General features: G+C 34.9%; 1 protein-coding gene across 1 annotated transcript in view; it reads left to right on the forward strand.

Moving 5' to 3' along the window:
• Positions 1 to 18,935, forward strand: part of IREB2 (iron responsive element binding protein 2) — a 53,220-nt gene that overhangs the window by 15,597 nt on the left and 18,688 nt on the right. The window contains exons 3-10 of the mRNA XM_055556744.1: positions 4,460 to 4,625; positions 7,608 to 7,745; positions 8,624 to 8,842; positions 11,143 to 11,212; positions 11,716 to 11,899; positions 12,878 to 13,017; positions 15,153 to 15,324; positions 17,369 to 17,469. Coding sequence (XP_055412719.1) covers positions 4,460 to 4,625; positions 7,608 to 7,745; positions 8,624 to 8,842; positions 11,143 to 11,212; positions 11,716 to 11,899; positions 12,878 to 13,017; positions 15,153 to 15,324; positions 17,369 to 17,469 — 1,190 coding nt within the window. The remainder of the gene's footprint in view (positions 1 to 4,459; positions 4,626 to 7,607; positions 7,746 to 8,623; positions 8,843 to 11,142; positions 11,213 to 11,715; positions 11,900 to 12,877; positions 13,018 to 15,152; positions 15,325 to 17,368; positions 17,470 to 18,935) is intronic.

Consider the following 18,935-nt stretch of genomic DNA (forward strand, 5'->3'; position numbering starts at 1 on the left):
TTTTTAATTTGTCACTGCTTGGCTGTTTTTCTTTTTTAAAACTTTTTATTTTGTATTGGAGTATGTATAGCTGATTAACAATGTTGTGATAGTTTCAGGTGGATAGCAAAGGGACTCAGCCATACATAGACGTGTATCCACTCTCCCCCAAACTCCCCTCCCATCCAGGCTGCCACATAACATTGAGCAGAGTTTCCTGTGCTGTACAGAGACCTTGCCTAATTAATTGATAGTTTATCTATTTACAGATTTCTAGGCTGAAAGTTATTTTCACTTGGGATTTTGAAGGGATTTTGCCTTCTAGTTTTTCACATTCCGCTTTTATTGCAGGCTATCCTGATTCCTAGTCTTTGTTTCTGATCGCCTTTTCCTTTTGTGGGCATTTAGTTTCGGCTTTCTCTGTTCTGCTCAGTCTGCTGCTGCTGCTAAGTCGCTTCAGTAGTGTCCAACTCTGTGCGACCCCATAGACGGCGGCCCACCAGGCTCCCCCGTCCCTGGGATTCTCCAGGCAAGAACACTGGAGTGGGTTGCCATTTCCTTCTCCAATGCATGAAAGGGAAAAGTGAAAGTGAAGTCGCTCAGTTGTGTCTTGACTCTTCGCGACCCCATGGTCTGCAGCCTACCAGGCTCCTCCGTCCATGGGATTTTCCAGGCAAGAGTACTGGAGTGGGATGCCTTTGCCTTCTCCATCTGCTCAGTCTATTACCAGTCAATTAAGGACCATCTTCCAAAATTTTTGTTAGCTTTGCTTCTGTTTCTTTGTTCTTGTGGGTTTATAATTTTCTTTACTGTTAACCCTAGTGGATTTCAGGAGAGAGTGGAGATAATTACTGGTGTTTATTTTTACCGTATTTTGCTAGTAATCTTGGAGAAGGCAATGGCACCCCACTCCAGTACTCTTGCCTGGAAAATCCCATGGATGGAGGAGCCTGGAAGGCTGCAGTCCATGGGGTCACTGAGGGTCGGACACAACTGAGCGACTTCACTTTCACTTTTCACTTTCATGCATTGGAGAAGGAAATGGCAACCCACTCCAGTGTTCTTGCCTGGAGAATCCCAGGGATGGGGGAGCCTGGTGGGCCGCCATCTATGGGGTCGCACAGAGTCGGACATGACTGAAGCGACTTAGCAGCAGCAGCTAGAAATCTGACAAAATGCTTTTTATGAAGATACTTGATACAAAAAAGCTTCCTGAGGAGATGATTTTTCCAGAATAATTAACCAAAGTTAATTTTGTGTGTTGGCTTCTGTGATAAATTTTACTTCTTGTTATTTCCAAATGTTCTGTTGTAAAAATGTCCCCTCTGTAATTCCTCTTGGTTTGGTGGCGGCGGGGTGGGGGTGGGGGTGGGGCTTCGTTATTTTTGATTGAGGAAAAATGGAAATGAATATTTGTTAAGTACTTACTATTTGTCATATGTTTGTTAGAGGGTTTTACATGTACTAGATAGATGATGAAGTAAGGTGAATTCTTCACATCTGCTATGTAGCTGGCATCCCCATTTTAAATGAGAAAATGCATCAATTTGAGTCACTTTCCAAAAGTCATACCTATTGCAGATAGCAAATAGTGGCTTTGAATTTAGTATTTCTGATTATGTAGTCCTTTATCCTCTTTACTTACAACTTTATTATGCTTTAATGTGTGTGTGTTAAAATTTTCAAGCATAAAAGTAGGGAGAAAATAGCATAATAATCCACCGTGTGTTTGTCAGTTGTCAACATTTGTCAATCTTTTGTTTCAAATATTCCACCATTTTTAAAAATCTGTAAATGTACTCCAGTATGTATTTCTGATGTACAAAAGGACTTGTAACTAACAAAATTAACAATAATTCTTTATTATGCTCTAAAATCCAGTCCATATTCACATTTCTCTGGTTTAATGTAAATTCCCTGGTATAAATATATTCTTATATAAGTATATAAGTATATTCTTATATATTTATATAAGAAATATGTAAATGTTGGTTTATTCACACAGTATCCAAATAGGGTCCTCACATGGCACTTGGTCTTTGAGTTTCTTAAATCTCTTTTAATAAAAATATTCATCCTCTCTCTTTTTTCTGTGCCATTTTTATGTTGAAAAAAACAGGTTCTTTGTTCTGTAGAATGTACTACATTGTAGATTTGATTGCTTCTTCATGGTTTCATTTTATTGTCGTACTATTTCCCATGTTTATTGGTAACTGGATGTTTGATTAGATTCATGTTTGTATTATTTTTGCAAAGAATATTTCATAGTTGGGGGCTTGTACTTCTTGTTAAATCAAGAGGCATTTAACATCTATAATGTCCTACTTTTGGTGATGTTGAGTTGGGTGTAATTGTTCTCAGCTTGATCCATCCATTATAAGTTCCCCATTCATATATTACCTCATGATTTTATCATCCACTTATGATCCTTGTATAGATCTATTATTTCATTAGATGCTTCACATTGGTGATTTTTCTAATTATATCACTGCCCTTCTACATTTATTAGCTGTAATTCTTCTATTACAAGAAACTTCATCTTCTTAACTATTTTGTTACTTGAAATCAGGAAAGATGGGGTTGACGATTTATTTTCCCCTCTTTGTCAGTTTTCAGAGTATTCTCTGTAACAAAAGAGTCATTATGAACTAAGGGCTATTTATATATTTGATATATTTTAATGTGTTACAGTCATTACTCATTTTATTGCTCAGATTCACCCATTAGTGTCCCTGTTAGCTTTTGATAACTTCTTTGGTTTCTGATACCAAATGTTCCAGGCTCATTTTGTGCATGTCCTTTCCCCAATATGGAACCAATAATTTATGCAAGGAACTCTTTTTTTTATAATGGGAAATAGTATTTAGAAACAGCAGGCTGAGTTGCTAGCGGTTCATTACTATTGGATTGTCATCATTTTAGGCATTTTCATTGATCAGAGGTAAGCAGTACATGTCTTTTTAAAGAAAAAAATCATGAATTTGTACTGATGATACAAATTAAAATGTAAGGTTTTTTCTTTTTTTTTTTTTAACTTAGCTACTCTGATTTTACACTTGTGTCATTACTCTTAAATCTTGGTTCCAACCATAGTAAAAATGGTAAAAAGAAAGTAACTTTTTTTTCTTTTTTTTAGAAAGTAACTTTTTACTTTCTTCTCTTATATATGAGAATTTCAAAATTGCAGATAACAATACTAATGACTGAATATAATTTTTTCTTTATGGATGTTTTTGCCCCTAGTATATGTTCCACAACGAAATACTGTGCAACCAAAATACTGTGTTGAATACATACTGAGTTTTTTTTAGTTTATCTTTTCACTGTTCTTTCTGGGGGGGGGGGTGTATGTACATTATTACATTTTTAATAGATAATATTTTAAATTAGATATAATACACTTAAATTATATAATTTTTAATTTTATATTTAACACAATCATATTCTTATACTTGCTTTTTTACTCTTACTGTAAAGGTATATATTATAAACATGGTTTTGCATTAATTTTCTCTTAATGAATATATAGTCTGGAGATCACTTCTTAGCATTTAGAGATTATCATTCCTTTAAACAGCTGCATAGTAATCCATTGTGTGGGTTACCGTGGCTTAGCATAATTCCTTAATTTCATACTGATTCAGTCTTTCCTTTCAGTACTAAGGAAATACTTTCAAGTGGCAAAATCTGTTGTGAGAATTTAATATGATCAAAATTTTTTTAAATATTGAAATTTATTTCTCGCTAGTATTCTTAAACTAGTAATCAAGAGTTAAATGACAATTTTCGTGAAATGAATTTTGCTCACTTAAGCACCCTGATTTATTTTTAAACCTTAACTATTTTTGATAAAGATTCTTTTAAATTTATTACAGACTATTTAACAATTTTTTAACAGAAATGTTTTCATTATTGTATTCATTCTAATTATCTGTGCTTTTCAGTTTTTCTGTGTCTTTCCTGAATTAAGTATTTGTCAATCTTATATGCCCAAGTTAGTGCAGCTCTTGTGTAAAGGTTTTCTTTAATTAATTAATTTTCCAGTTATTTTATTAAAGTATAGGTGAAGGCTTTATATCTGCTTTTTCAGGGTCTCAGCTTACATACAGGAAAGTCAGATTTATAGAAAGCCTCATATTAACAAGAATGGTGTTTTACTTCCTGTTTACTGGACTAAAAACTTTTTTTATATTGAAGTATAGTTGATTTCCAGTATTTTGTTGGTTTCAGGTATACACAATTTTATATATATGATTCAGTTTTATATGTTTCAGATTATATTCCATTGTAGTTTATTATATGATATTGAATATTATAATTCCCTGTACTCTACAGCAAATCGTTATTTCTTATTGACTAAAATTTTTTAAATTGAGAAACAGTACATCTGTGTCTTTATCTGACATTTTGCTATTATAATTTTTACAATATGTAGTTAAGATTATTCCCTTATTAATAGTAATATTTTCTCTTGAATCAGATGTTCTGCCTTACTCGATACGGGTCCTCTTGGAAGCTGCTGTGCGAAATTGTGATGGCTTTTTAATGAAAAAGGAAGATGTTATGAACATTTTAGACTGGAAAACCAAACAGAGCAATGTTGAAGTGCCCTTTTTCCCTGCCCGTGTTCTTCTTCAAGATTTTACGTGAGTAGTAGGTTTATTTTTCATGATGAATTTTCAGAGCGTTTTCTTCCTGGAATCATACTCCTAGATGTCTCTTAATTATGAAGATTCATTTATAAATTTTAAAATTTCCCTTCTCTAAACTAAAGCTTCAGCAATACGTGAACCATGAACTTCCAGATGTTTAAGCTGGTTTTAGAAACGGCAGAGGAACCAGAGATCAAATTGCCAACATCTGTTGGATCATCGAAAAAGCAAGAGAGTTCCAGAAAAACATCTATTTCTGCTTTTATTAACTATGCCAAAGCCTTTGACTGTGTGGATCACAATAAACTGTGGGAAATTCTGAAAGAGATGGGAATACCAGACCCTGACCTGCCTCTTGAGAAATCTGTATGCAGGTCAGGAAGCAACAGTTAGAACTGGACATGGAACAACAGACTGGTTCCAAATAGGAAAAGGAGTACGTCAGGCTGTATATTGTCACCCTGCTTATTTAACTTATATGCAGAGTACATCATGAGAAATGCTGGACTGGAAGAAGCACAAGCTGGAATCAAGATTGCTGGGAGAAATATCAATAACCTCAGATATGCAGATGACACCACCCTTATGGCAGAAAGTGAAGAGGAACTAAAAAGCCTTTTGATGAAAGTGAAGAGGAGAATGAAAAAGTTGGCTTAAAGCTCAACATTCAGAAAACTTAAGATCATGGCATCTGGTCCCATCTCTTCATGACAAATAGATGGGGAAACTTTATTTTTCTGGGTTCCAAAATCACTGCAGATGGTGATTGCAGCCATGAAATTAAAAGACGCTTACTCCTTGGAAGGAAGGTTAAGACCAACCTAGATAGCATATTCAAAAGCAGAGACATTACTTTGCCAACAAAGGTTCGTCTAGTCAAGGCTATGGTTTTTCCTGTGGTCATGTATGGATGTGAGAGTTGGAGTGTGAAGAAAGCTGAGCACCGAAGAATTGATGCTTTTGAAGTGTGGTGTTGGAGAAGACTCTTGAGAGTCCCTTGGACTGCAAGGAGATCCAACCAGTCCATTCTAAAGGAGATCAGTCCTGGGTGTTCATTGGAAGGACTGATGCTGAAGCTGAAACTCCAATACTTTGTCCACCTGATGCAAAGAGTAGACTCATTGGAAGAGACCCTGATGCTGGGAGGGATTGGGCGCAGGAGGAAAAGGGAACGACAGAGGATGAGATGGCTGGATGGCATCACTGACTCGACGCACATGAGTTTGGGTAAACTCTGGGAGTTGGTGATGAACAAGGAGGCTTGGCGTGTTGCGATTCATGGGGTCGCAGAGTCGGACACGACTGAGCCACTGAACTGAACTGAAACTAAAGCAGTTTGTCTCACTTGTGAAGTAAGTCAGACAGAGCAGGAGGAGTATCGTATGACATCCCTTATAAGTGGAATCTAAGAAGAAATGAACAAATGAACTTAGAAGCAGACTCAACAGACTTAGAGAACAAATTTACAGTTGCTGAGGGGAAGAGAGAGTAAGTTTGGGATGGACACGTGCACACTGCATATTTGAAATGGATAATCAGTAAGGACCTACTGTATAGCACATGGAACTCTGCCCAATGTTATGTGCAACCTGGATGAGGGAAGTTTGGGGGAATGGATACACACATACACACGCACACATATATCCCTTCACTGTTCACTCCATTGTTAATCGGCTATATTCCAATGCTAAATTAAAAGTTTTTTCAAAAAATTAGAAGCTTTTTTTCCTGTAGCCATTTATTTTAAAAACTGCTTCTACCCAACTGCCTACTTGTCATCCCAATAAGCTACTTGTCATAGCCAATAGGCTTCTCAGACTTAACGTCATTGCCCAGCCCCCTCACTTACTCCTTTTCAAGTTTTTTCTATCATAGTGAATAATGCTGTTTAGAGCAAAAATCTAGAAGTTAACCTTGCTTCCACTCTTCCCTTCATACATAATCCAGTCTATCAGCAGGTTCTCTGAGCTCTACCTTTGAAGTACACATGTCCTGAATCCAAATGCTTTTTACCATCTACACCTCCATTCTGATTCTAACCCCATTCTCACTTACCTGGACTATGACTATAATAGTCTCTGAACAAGTATCCCCGCTTCCACAGTTGGATTGGATAGTTTTATCTTTTCGCAGTAGATGAAGTGACTTGGTTAAAAAATGTTGATAAAGGTCATATCATTCCTCCATTCTCCAGTAGGCTTCCATCACACTTAGAACAAAATCTGAAGTCTTTACTATAGCTTGAAAGACTTTGCCTAATTTGGGTGTCCAAGAATTATTTATTGGAAGACTTAACCATTAGCTGAGTTTTGAAGAAGGCGTAGGAGTTGGCTAAACAAATAAGAACATTTTCTTTACCCACTCACCTATATCTGGTTAGTATGTTACTTCTCTGTGTACCCTGTGTATGCTGCTACTGTAGAACTTAAAATATTCTTCTGTAATTGCTACTGTATCTTTCCTACAAATTCCTTGAGAACCGTTACTCTCCCTTATTTATTTAGCCTTGTACTATTGGTGTCTAGCACCTCAAAGTCATTTGGTAAATGCTTGTTATATAGTTGGCTGGAGATACGTATGCAGATACAGATCTATCTATAGATTGCTATGTTTAGTGAATAACTTTGGAGACAAGGCACTGGGAGTGAAGAGGCTGGAGCTGGGGAAAAGGGACGGGATATCTTAAAACTTAAGACAAGAAAAAGGACTCACGTCAGCAGTTTCCTTGAAGTTACCTTATGCCTCTAAGAATCATCTGTTGTATTACCTTTGGCACATTACCTTTTAGCACCCAAGTTCTCAGATAAAATTTAATATTTTCATGAAACTAAGCTACATATAACTTTGGATACATTATCAAACATGAATGCAAACTAAAAAGGGATACTTTTTAAATTTAAAAATGAATAAATGCATATTGGTCACTTGAGCACATATAAAAGAAGACTTAGAAGTTAATTATTCCTTATTTTTTAGTGGAATACCGGCAATGGTGGATTTTGCTGCTATGAGGGAGGCAGTGAAAACTCTTGGAGGTGACCCTAAGAAAGTCCATCCTGCCTGTCCGACAGATCTCACGGTTGACCATTCCTTGCAAATTGACTTCAACAAATGGTACTTTAATACTGATATTTATAAAAACAGACATGCAAGTTGACTGCCAGCCAGTCCACTAGGAGTATATGGTATAGAGGAAAGGGAATAGAGATAATTTGTGCCAGAGTAAAGTTTGCCCTAATATACAAAAAGAAAAACTGGTGAAAATTGATGGATTGGTGAAATTTATATTTAACTAAGTCTGAGTTTAAAGTGATTTTCCTATTTGTGTATTTTGCTGCCATTTTTATAGAAATGTATAAGCCTAGAACCTGCTTTTCAAAGAGTGGGTATCTGAAAAAAGCCTTCATTTCCTTTTTGTTTTTTAATTTCCCTTCAAGAGAGACTCTAAAGATATGCGTGATGGATGTCTTTAATTATATTAAATTGGTGATTGGAAACACTGAGCTTACTACAGTTGTATTTTCCTTCCACTGAAATAAATTTTCTTACATTTAAATGATCCTTTTGATCAAAATCAAACTAGAGAAGACATGATTATGTTTTCATGCACCAGCTTATTTAGTTTCCCTGGAGTAATGGAATAAGACAATTTATTAAAGCTTTTGCTGTAGGTTAACTCTGGCTCCCAGATTCTTTTAAGTTGTTAGATGGGGGGGAAGATCAATTTTGCTACTTGCCAAAAGTTATTGTAGAAAAATGATTTTAATGGGCACTTAGAATTATTTTTTTAATCGTCGTAAATTAACTCCCCTCCTTCTTTTTGTAATCTGAGATTTGCTTTTAAAACCTGATTTAAATGATACTGTAACCTTTGAATAACATTCAGTTGTTACTTCCAGATAGCATTGCTGGTGTGTGCTTTTTGAAGAGCTAAATTTCTGTCACTTTTAAATGGTTTTATTTTGTCTCCTTTTTTTTTTTTGAAATGATAGTGCAATACAGAATGCTCCAAATCCTGGAGGTGGTGACCTACAGAAAGCAGGAAAGCTCTCTCCACTTAGAGTGCAGCCTAAGAAGCTTCCCTGCAGAGGCCAGACTACCTGCCGAGGATCGTGTGATTCTGGAGAACTAGGCCGAAACTCAGGAAAATTTTCTTCGCAGATTGAAAACACACCCATCCTATGTCCTTTTCATTTGCAACCAGTGCCTGAGTATGACATGTTTTTTAAAATATTTGTTAGTGCCAAGTTATTTTTCAGTTCTCCTTCTCCTCCTGATCCCAGTTACATTGCCTTCATATTTCTTGTGCTTCCTGTTGTACTGAAAGAAGCAAAAATAATTAAAATGGTAGTCTTCAAATACCATAATCTATTTGTTTCTTCAGAAGAAAACTTTTAAGAATTTTCTATAAATATATTTGATTTTTGTAACTAATGTAGGCAGAGAAATATCTTAAACTGAGTTTTTTATTTTAGTGAATTTATACCATTCATTCACATGCTCATTATTCATTCACATTTCTTTTGTAGAAATCCCTACTTATATTTTTTAGCTTTATTTTCCTTCTAGGAGATTTCTTATTCTTTCTTATTGCATTGGGACCTCTGTGTTAAGAATATTCTCATTATCACATGTCACAGACTTACTGAGCTGTTTTAGAAAAGCAGTTTCCTAAATGGTACTATGGAAAGTAGTAAACCAGCCTGGAAAAGAATCCTTTTCTTAAGAGTTGGTTAAATTTCCTACTATGTAATTTTTTCAAAGTAATAAAAGCTCTGTGATATGTTTTCGTATACTATAAAGTTTCCAAAGTCTTCAAGAGAGTTATGTTGTTTGTCCCATTGTTATTATACTATCACATCTTTTAAAGGTTAGTTAAAAATAACTTAGACTTTTTCAGGTTTAAAAAATTTAGCAAATTTAAGGTATAGGTTAAGGATATTATGAATGCATATTTCATCATAAGTGCCAAATAGTAACATTTAAGTCATTTGTCCCTAAACTAGATCTTTCAAGTTGTAGGTGGTTCTCAGTTTTGTACTCAGTATTGTTATAAAACCTTGGGTTATAAGTGACCTCAGATGCTCTTCCTAAGAATTGAGTATAGTCTGTGGGTCCTTTGCTATGTCAATTCTGTGTAAGTACTCTATTCCTCTTACCTAATTTTCCTGGTTTTTAGGGACTTGTTGAACTTTTGAGATTGATGTCTCTTGTTTAGAAATTAATTTTCGGAAAAGGAAAATTTATTGATTCAAAATACCATTGATTTTTCTTGGTTATCTTTTGTAAATGGTATGAAGCCCTAAGGTGGTATGTTTTTATTTCTAAAAATCCAATCTGGTATAACATTTCTGTTTAATTTTAACTCTAAATTGCAAAATATTTAAACTAGATATTGTCTCGCTGTATGAAAATAGTAACTCTTTTCACGTGCTTTAATGCATCAATGAAGTATTGTAGACAAAAAATGGAGGGGTAGTGAATTCAGAGCATACATCTGGCACTTGAAATCACTGCTTAATTTGGAGTCAGGTTATGAGCTAATAAATGTTTGTCAAGTACTTTGTAGCTTTCATGTACTATGGAAAGGTAAAATAATTGGAATGGCTCTAGAAAGCTTTGTTCCCTGAGGTCCTAAGAAAAATCTCATTAAGATCTGCTATGGCTTCAGATGATCACTCAGCAATGAATTATTAATCTTATTTTAAAAAAAGTTGACAATTAAACAACTATAATTATCTGGACCCTGGAGGACATGTATAATTTAGGTTATATTGATATTCTAGTCAAAACTTAAATCACCAGCTGGCAGATGAAATAAACAACTTAAAGCTGTTAGAAATCATTTTTTTAAAATATCCATTAGATAAAAATAGCTTCCTAAAAATGGCAGTATGTTTACTGCTTGGCAGTGAATTGTTTTTATCTCTTAGTTTAAATAATTTATATAAAATATAATCCATGTAAACTAAACTACAACTTTACATAAAGTAGAACCTTCCATTTGTGGTGGGATGAATACAAGATTTTTGCCCAAAACTCTTTTTAAACTTATAAAATGATGTTGTTTGTCACTGCCGCATAGTGATAATTAACAATCATCTCCTAGTTAAAGTGGTAAAAGTGTCAAGTGGGTGGAAACATACATGCTTATTGTATATTCATTAAGGTAACTACTCTCCTTTTTCCTTGCACTAGAAAATCCAACAAAGCTTACCATGCTACTTTTAATATTTTAGCCAAATCTCACAGTAATGCATATTAAGTACAGTTTGGGACACTGGTGTGGACGTGACTTAAATATTAAGCCCTTGCAATAGCTTTCTGGTCTTATTTAAAGCAGAACTTCATTGTTGAAAAGAAAATAACTGATTCTGAAAAGTCTAGTAAGTTACTATTCCTAGAATTTTAAAAACGTGTTTGTATGTAAGTGTATAAGAATGAAGACTTAGAAACAAGACAGCTCTTTTCTATAATACATCCATTTAATGCCAGTTTTTTTTCTTTTTAGACCTGAAACAGTATTAAAAAATCAAGAAGTAGAATTTGGCAGAAATCGAGAGAGGCTTCAATTTTTCAAGGTATAAATGATTTGGGGGAAATTTTTAAATAGAAGTTTATAAAATATTGAAAGGTACAATTTTTTAATATCTTTAGACCAGAAAATTTTAAATATTAGCAGTAGAACCCTTTTTTGCCTTTTTCCTTCAAGTAAAATCTTAATCAGAAACCCTAGTATATAATAAAATATTAAAAACAGTGGCTCTAGTTCAGGGGAGCCTGCAGAGTCTTCTACTTGAGCCTTCCCCGTTTTCTATCCCTCAAAATCCTTGGAACATAGTTGAAAGCTGCTGTTTATCTGGACTGTTAGAACATTATTCTTTGACTTTATTTTGTTTGAATAATCTGCAAAATGAATACATGTAGGTTTAGTATCTGCATATTTGTTTTTATGTATTGTAAACTTTGACCGTAATGAACATTGGTAAAATATTTTCCATTTCAGTATTTATTAATATGTTAATTGTGAACTGAATTCAGATATATGCTAACAGTTGATTTCTTAAATTTGAATAAAATATAGTGGAGTTCAAGAGTTTTTAAGAATGTGGCTGTGATCCCTCCTGGAACCGGAACGGCTCATCAAGTAAACTTAGAGTATTTGTCGAGAGTGGTTTTTGAAGAGAAGGACCTCCTCTTCCCAGACAGTGTTGTTGGCACAGATTCTCATATAACCATGGTGAATGGTTTGGGGATTCTGGGGTGGGGTAAGTAATGACTAAATACATTTAATTCTTTTGAGAGAGGATGTCAGGAACATTATAAAAGAACGTAAATAGCAGGGTCTTTATAGCCTATTTGAGGCTGTTTTTTCACCTATAACAGTTAACAACAAAAATTAAATGTAAATTCAAGCATTTGTGGACAGTGTGGCGTAAGAGAGAATTTATGAAAAGAAAAGTGCACGGTGACCAGCACAGCACTGCCGTTTGTGGTGTGATTAGTGATGGTGGTCGGGAAGATGCCCTGGAGAAAAGAATGGCAAGCCATTCCAGTATCTTTGCCTAGAGAATCCCATGGCCAGAGGAGCCTCGTGGGCTACAGTACAAGGGGTGGCAAAGAGCTGGACAGGACTGAGCGAGACACACTTTCACTTTTCTAATGATGATGATGTCTGTGAAGGCGATGTGGCTACTCCTTTGTTTAAAGTCCTTCAAGTGGCTTTTCCTGGCCTTCTTTATAAATACTAATTTCTTCACGTTTTTAATAGGGTCCTTGGCAACATGGTGCCCCTAGCCATATACCCAAACACATCTTAAAGGCTTGTTTATTTCTCTGAGTAGGCTGTGCTCTTACACCTCATGGCTTTGTGCCAGCGTTCCCTTTTTCAGAGTGCATTTACTCTTTTACAGGGTTTTTAAATTGTTGGCTTTTAGCTTCTTGAGATTGAGGGGGGCTGGGTTCTATTCATATCTGTATCTTGAGCATAGTACAGTAACTAGCATTGTAGACACTAAGTGTGTTCTGAATTTAAAATAATGGTAAAAGTAAAATTTTTTCAACCTTGTGAGTGAAGTCATTCTTTTGAGAGGACTTGAGTTTTATATCTACAATGATAGCATTATAGCAGTTCTGTGTAAGGTACTGTGTTAAGACAAACTCGTGAGACACTAGAGATTTAGATGTTGAAAAGATGACTTATCTTTCAGTGCACCATACTCATATACCTGTGTTTATTACATTAGGGGTTGGAGGCATTGAAACAGAAGCAGTTATGCTTGGCCTGCCAGTTTCTCTTACTTTACCAGAGGTGGTTGGATGTGAATTAACTGGTTCATCGAATCCTTTTGTTACGTCCATAGATGTTGTTCTTGGCATTACAAAGGTAAGCTAAAATTTTACTAGCTGTATAACTCAGTAGACATGCTTTTGTTTGTAAGTAGAAGAGCCCACGTGAGCAGGTATTTCAGTTTATCACCTTACCCTCAGCACTCGGGTGCTGGTATTGGCTTTGTCATGTAGTTGTCACCATAGTAACACTTTATATTGGTAAGTACAGAGCAGTTTGTTGTGTCATCGTTCCCTTGAAGTGTTAACTCATTTCTTCTTCGTTACAAGCCTACGAGATTGCACTGTTAGTACCCTCATTTTAATTCTGAGACACGGTAAGGATTAGTGACTTAACCAGAGGGTCATAGGGTTGAATATTAAGTATAGAACAAGAATTCTAATCCAGGCAGTCAGGTTCTTAAGTCCATGCTCTTAACCATTATGCCTTATTATTGCCTCAGTAAATACTTGTTGCCTAGTTGAATTTTAAAAAATCACACTTAGGAAATGTCGAATTGCATCTCCTTTAATATTTAATTGAATCATTTGTCTTCTGGAAACTATTACTGTATTAGATAATACTAAAATCTATGGGTAAAAGTGTGGTAGTGTCAAATTTTTCTGTTGACTGTTTTAACATTTTTATAAAGTCACTTTGCCCTACACCTGAAACTAACACATTATAAATCAACTGTATTTCAATAAAAAAAGAAACTATAGAAACTTTTTCTCTGAATTTTTAAAATGTTGGCTGCATGCATTTAATACATGTAATCTAGGGTTTCTTAAAGACAATAATTTGTAACTCTCCACCCTAAATTTCATTTTCACTAACTTTATTGTTATGATTAAGTCCCATTTCATTAAATGAAGGAACCTGGCAAATGTTCCAAATAGAATTTGTATTTGGATCCCAGAGTCTCAGCATTTTTGGTTCGATTTCTGGGCTGAAGGCTTTTAGAATACTCCGAAGGGAAAGAAAATGGTATTGCCTCCTTCTCACCATTTAATATTGATCCTTCTTCCCTAATTAGAAAAAAAATTGACATCTTGCAGAAATGATTGATTCAGTGTATGATAACAAAAGATCAAGAAGTTAAATTGAGAATTGAAGATTATTCCTAGAGGAAAGGAATAGCCCATTATGTTTTTAGAAAAATCAATTCTTTTCCTTCGTATATCCTGAAAACTAATGCTGCTTTTTAGATTCCTCTGGCTGTATTTTTTCTTAACAGTGTTATACATCTACTTTAGACATTTTTGCTTATTGATAATGAAAGTTAAATCTCTATGTGTGCGTACCTTTTTGAATATTTTGTCCCTTTTTTGAGGTCCTGTTCTAGTCATATCTTTATAGAATTAATCATTGTTTTTCAAAATGTATATTGTGGTACCTCATAAATTTGGTGAAAGCAGCATTTGACTTGGTATTTCTAATCTATATTGCTCTTATCATCAAAAATAAAACAGTGAAAATAAACATCTTTCTTTTAGGGTTGAGTTTCTGCATCTATAAAAAAGTTAGAATTAAATGATCCTTAGTACTTCTAAAATGTTAGAACTTAATATTATTCATAGATTGAATGTTGTTTCATACTTAGTCATTGTCCTGGGCACACTCCCTCTGCCATTCTGCAACCATTTTACAATGCAGAAAAGGTGGGTAGCTGTTTTGGTTACTTGGTAATAAAAATAATTTTAGAAGGAATTAAGTTTGAAGCTATATGTTAAATTCTATCAAAATGAAATTTACCTATAATTAATGATGCTGTAAATATTTGGACCAGTATTTGGAATTTGAAGAATCTTTATAGTAGTATATAATTTTTAAAACTTAAATATACAGTTTCATCAGTATATCAGTATTTCACTAAATCTAAGATGCTTTCATTGGCTAGAATCTAAGGAAAAAAGAAGACTGCCAGTTAGCAGATATATAATAGAGTCTATGGTATACCCTGATACCAGAGACATTTTGAATTTTCAAGCGCTTTTTTATCCTACTAGTAACTTTGGACCACTCTTCTATTGACTATTTGCTTTTAGCTGGAAACTGGAGTGAGTTGATGTTTCATAAAAATAACAGAGGACCTCTTTCCTTCACTGTCACTAGTAATGGGTTAAAAATAGATTTTATGGTTTTCAGAGAATCCATGCTAATTTTGTATGTTTCTGTCTATCTCTATATAGCATCTCAGGCAAGTAGGAGTGGCTGGAAAGTTTGTTGAGTTTTTTGGAAGTGGAGTTTCACAATTATCTATAGTAGATCGAACTACAATAGCAAACATGTGTCCAGAGTATGGTGCTATCCTCAGCTTTTTCCCTGTTGACAATGTGACATTAAAACATTTAGAACATACAGGTAAGATGTAAGATGACTAGGAAATATTTTACAATAAATTACTACCTTGTACATGTTATTTAATATTCATAATATGATCTTATTTTGAAATAGCAAGTTTGAAATAAACTGCATCAGATGTGCTTAAAGAGTGTTGTATCCTCAAACTAGTCCACTGTGACCCATTACAACAATTTAGAGAAATTATTCAAACTGCTGCTCTTTGCTTCACTTTTTCCCCATAATAATGGATACCTTCACCCTGTTAGTGATCAGACGTTGCAGTTTAATGTAAGTCATGCTTTCCCACATTCACCGTTGTTGTCTTCTACATCCAGGAAGAGAGAAGTCACAAGACAAGATTATTTGAGAACCAGTGCTCTCTCTAAAGAATAAGCAACACTTAATTTTGTGTAAAACAGCATAGGGTTACAGGTTCCAAATTCTTATTGTAGCCTTATTGGCAACTCTGACCACTCTTCTGTTGACCATTTAATATAGAAAATACGTACAAAATGAGAATGTGTTGGTTTTATAAGACCCCTGTTCTTTAAAAGTCAGTCTCTGTATTTTTCAAGAGGTCATTACTAAACTATTGATACTAATCTCTAATCATTAAGTATGTTGGGGAGATATGTTCTAGTATTCAGTTTGGGGGTAGATTATTTTAAGTTTTGAATCAAATGGCAAATGGATGGTTGGTCATTTGAAACCTTGGAGGGAATGGTCCTCATAGAATACAGAGTTTTCTCTAAACTGTTCTTTGGGTTGTAGAGTGGTTTAAGAGAGAAATGCCTCATTCTTCACATTAATATGAGTTAATGTAGTAATGACTATTACTGAGTAACAAATTGTCCTAAAACTAGTGGCTTAAAACAGCAATGATCATTTATTGCTATACAGTTTCAGTGGATCAGTAATTCAGACAGGGCACAGCCAGGATGGCTTGTCTCTGCTTCATGATGTCTGGAGCCTCAGCTGTAAGACTTAAAAAGCCAGGGCCAGGAATCCTGAAGGCTTGTTCACGTGCATGTCTGGCTGTGAATGCTAGCTGTCAGCTGGGAACTTGGCCCGGACTGTCAGCCAGAACACCCATATGTGGTTTCTGCATGTAATCTGGGCTTTCTCTCATGGTGACTTTTCAAGGGTTAGTAACCCGAGAGAGGAGGGTTGGGGGAGAGAGAGAGGGTGCATTAGGCTGCTAGAAATCACATTGCCTGCATTTGGGGAATGAACATATTTTCTTCCTCTGTCACATTGTAAGAGAACATATATCTTGGGATATAAATTGTTGTGGCAGTAATTGGCAAATATAATCTACCACAGTTACTTTTCATCAGGCTTACGGATAACTACCAAAATGTTTAATCGGAAGCTTTTATTCTTAACATCTAAATTATTTTAACTTTTGGAAGATGTTGTTAAATCTCTCTGCTCTTTAAAACTATTCTTTCATTTACTTGATTTCATTTTGACTGGTACACTAGTGTTGTTTGTTGTTTAGGGAAAGTAATGAATTTCATCTTTCATGGTGGTTAGTAAGTAATTTATTAGGTTCAATTTCATTACTGGTTTTTCTCTTGCAAACGATATTTTTGTGAGTATTATATAACTGGCTCAGTGTTTTTTACCTTGTCTGTGATGAGCAGCTCTTTTTAAAAAATATTTATTTGGCTGTGCTGGATCTTAGTTACAGCATGCAGGATCTTGAGTTGCAGCGTGTGGGATCTAGTTCCCTGACCAGGGATCAAACCTGGGCCCCCTACATCGGGAGCACAGAGTTTTAGCTACTGGACCACCAAAGTGATTGAGTAACTTTTAAAAGGGGGTTCTGGTATGTATTTTATAAAGTAGAGTTTTTATGAAGAGCAAAATTTTTGCTATTGTTATTATCAATTTATAATATCAATATTGTAATTGTAATATTATAAATTTGTAAAGAAATCTTTTCTGAGTGCTTAGTTATGAGTAACATCTGTTTCTTACTCATTGAAGTTCAGCATCCTTATTCCCAAAGATTCAGAAATTCCTGACAGGATGTTTGTTGTTTTAATCATCTTTTTAGGTTTTGACAAAGCCAAACTCGAGTCAATGGAAGCATACCTTAAAGCTGTGAAATTGTTTCGAAATGAGCAAGATAATTTAGGAGAACCTGAATATTCCCAGGTATCTACAAAATAACCCACCTAATAGTAGTTAAGACTGTAAATTCTAGAGCCTGTCCTCCTGGGTTTGAATCCCAGCTCTAAGACTTACCAGCTATGCAACCCTGGGTACTTTTTTAGCTTCTTTGCCTCAGTTCCTCATCTCTGAAATATGAGGATAGTATCTGCCTCAGGATTTTTAAGAGGTTAAATGCAAATTCATTATAACAGTTTTAAGAACATAGTAAGTACTCAATAAATGATAACAATTATTATCTAATAAGAAGATAGTTATGTAGCCTTTAATGTTAAATATATCTTTATAGTCTAAGCAAATGTTTCTCTGTTGGAAACTTCTATTGAGGTAGGTAGAATTTACTTGCAGGAAAGTTTTAATAAAATTCACTTTCTAAAAGTGTGTCAGGGATCTAAATCAGGTTGGTGTTATCATTGGTATGGTTAACTATTAAGCTCTTTTTTGTTGGGAAATCCATTTTCTCTCTTAGCTTTAATTTCTTCATAGCTTGTGTCCCTGCTTCCTAGCTTGTATCTATTAAATTGTATGATTATTTGCCTGTCTTTCTGTTGCCAGAATACAAGTAGGCTCCATGAGGACAGGAACGTCACCTGTTTTGTTTGGCACTCTATCCCTAGCTCCTAAAAAAATGCCTGGCACATAAATGCCGGATGTTCAGTAACAGGTGAATTAGTGAATATATATAGATATATTGAATGCTGGATAGAACCCATCGGAATTGAATTTGTGGGACATTTGGGTAAATCTTTGAACTTCTTTGATTATTTTCTGGTCCCTTTCTGCTCTGTTTATTGAATCTAGTGCTTTGTCCACATTTTTTTTAGAGAGATAATTAAAGGAAAAATTTTGGTGGTATAGTGAAATGGGATAAATTTGCCTATTAAAAAACTTGAGCATATTATAAGAAATAGAATTAAAATTCATCAGAATGTTCATTTCAAGAGAAATTCACATACTAAAGGCACAGACTAGGATCACCTGGGTTGGTGAAACAAAGGTGTAAAAAAAGCAGATGTTTCAGTTGTGATGAACCAGAATAAACAGGGCTGTTAAATAATGATGAAAGCCATGGTGAAGAGAAATTTAATTTGAATTTATTATACCAAATGAAATGTATATTGGAAAATGGTAGAAATACCAGGAGAAATTAAACAGAAACCTAGCTGGGAGGTGGGATTTTTATAAAATATGACTTTAAAAAAAAAAAAAAAAAGGAATAAAAGGATGGTCTGCAGGGGCCTGGCTAGCTAGATGCATTAGAACCAGGATTAGCAAACCCCCTTTTCTGCTATGTCCCCCCAGACCCCTCTGTAGACCAGACTTAACATCATGCAAGCTGAGAACAGAAAAATGTTTACCAAGGCTACCCATGTTATCACAGAGTAGGCAAAGGGCGAATTTGGACATCAGAAGCAATAAAGTGACAGCTGGCACAAGCATCTACTTTTATC

Source organism: Bubalus kerabau, chromosome 19, assembly GCF_029407905.1.
Source record: "Bubalus kerabau isolate K-KA32 ecotype Philippines breed swamp buffalo chromosome 19, PCC_UOA_SB_1v2, whole genome shotgun sequence".
Taxonomy (NCBI): domain Eukaryota; kingdom Metazoa; phylum Chordata; class Mammalia; order Artiodactyla; family Bovidae; genus Bubalus; species Bubalus kerabau.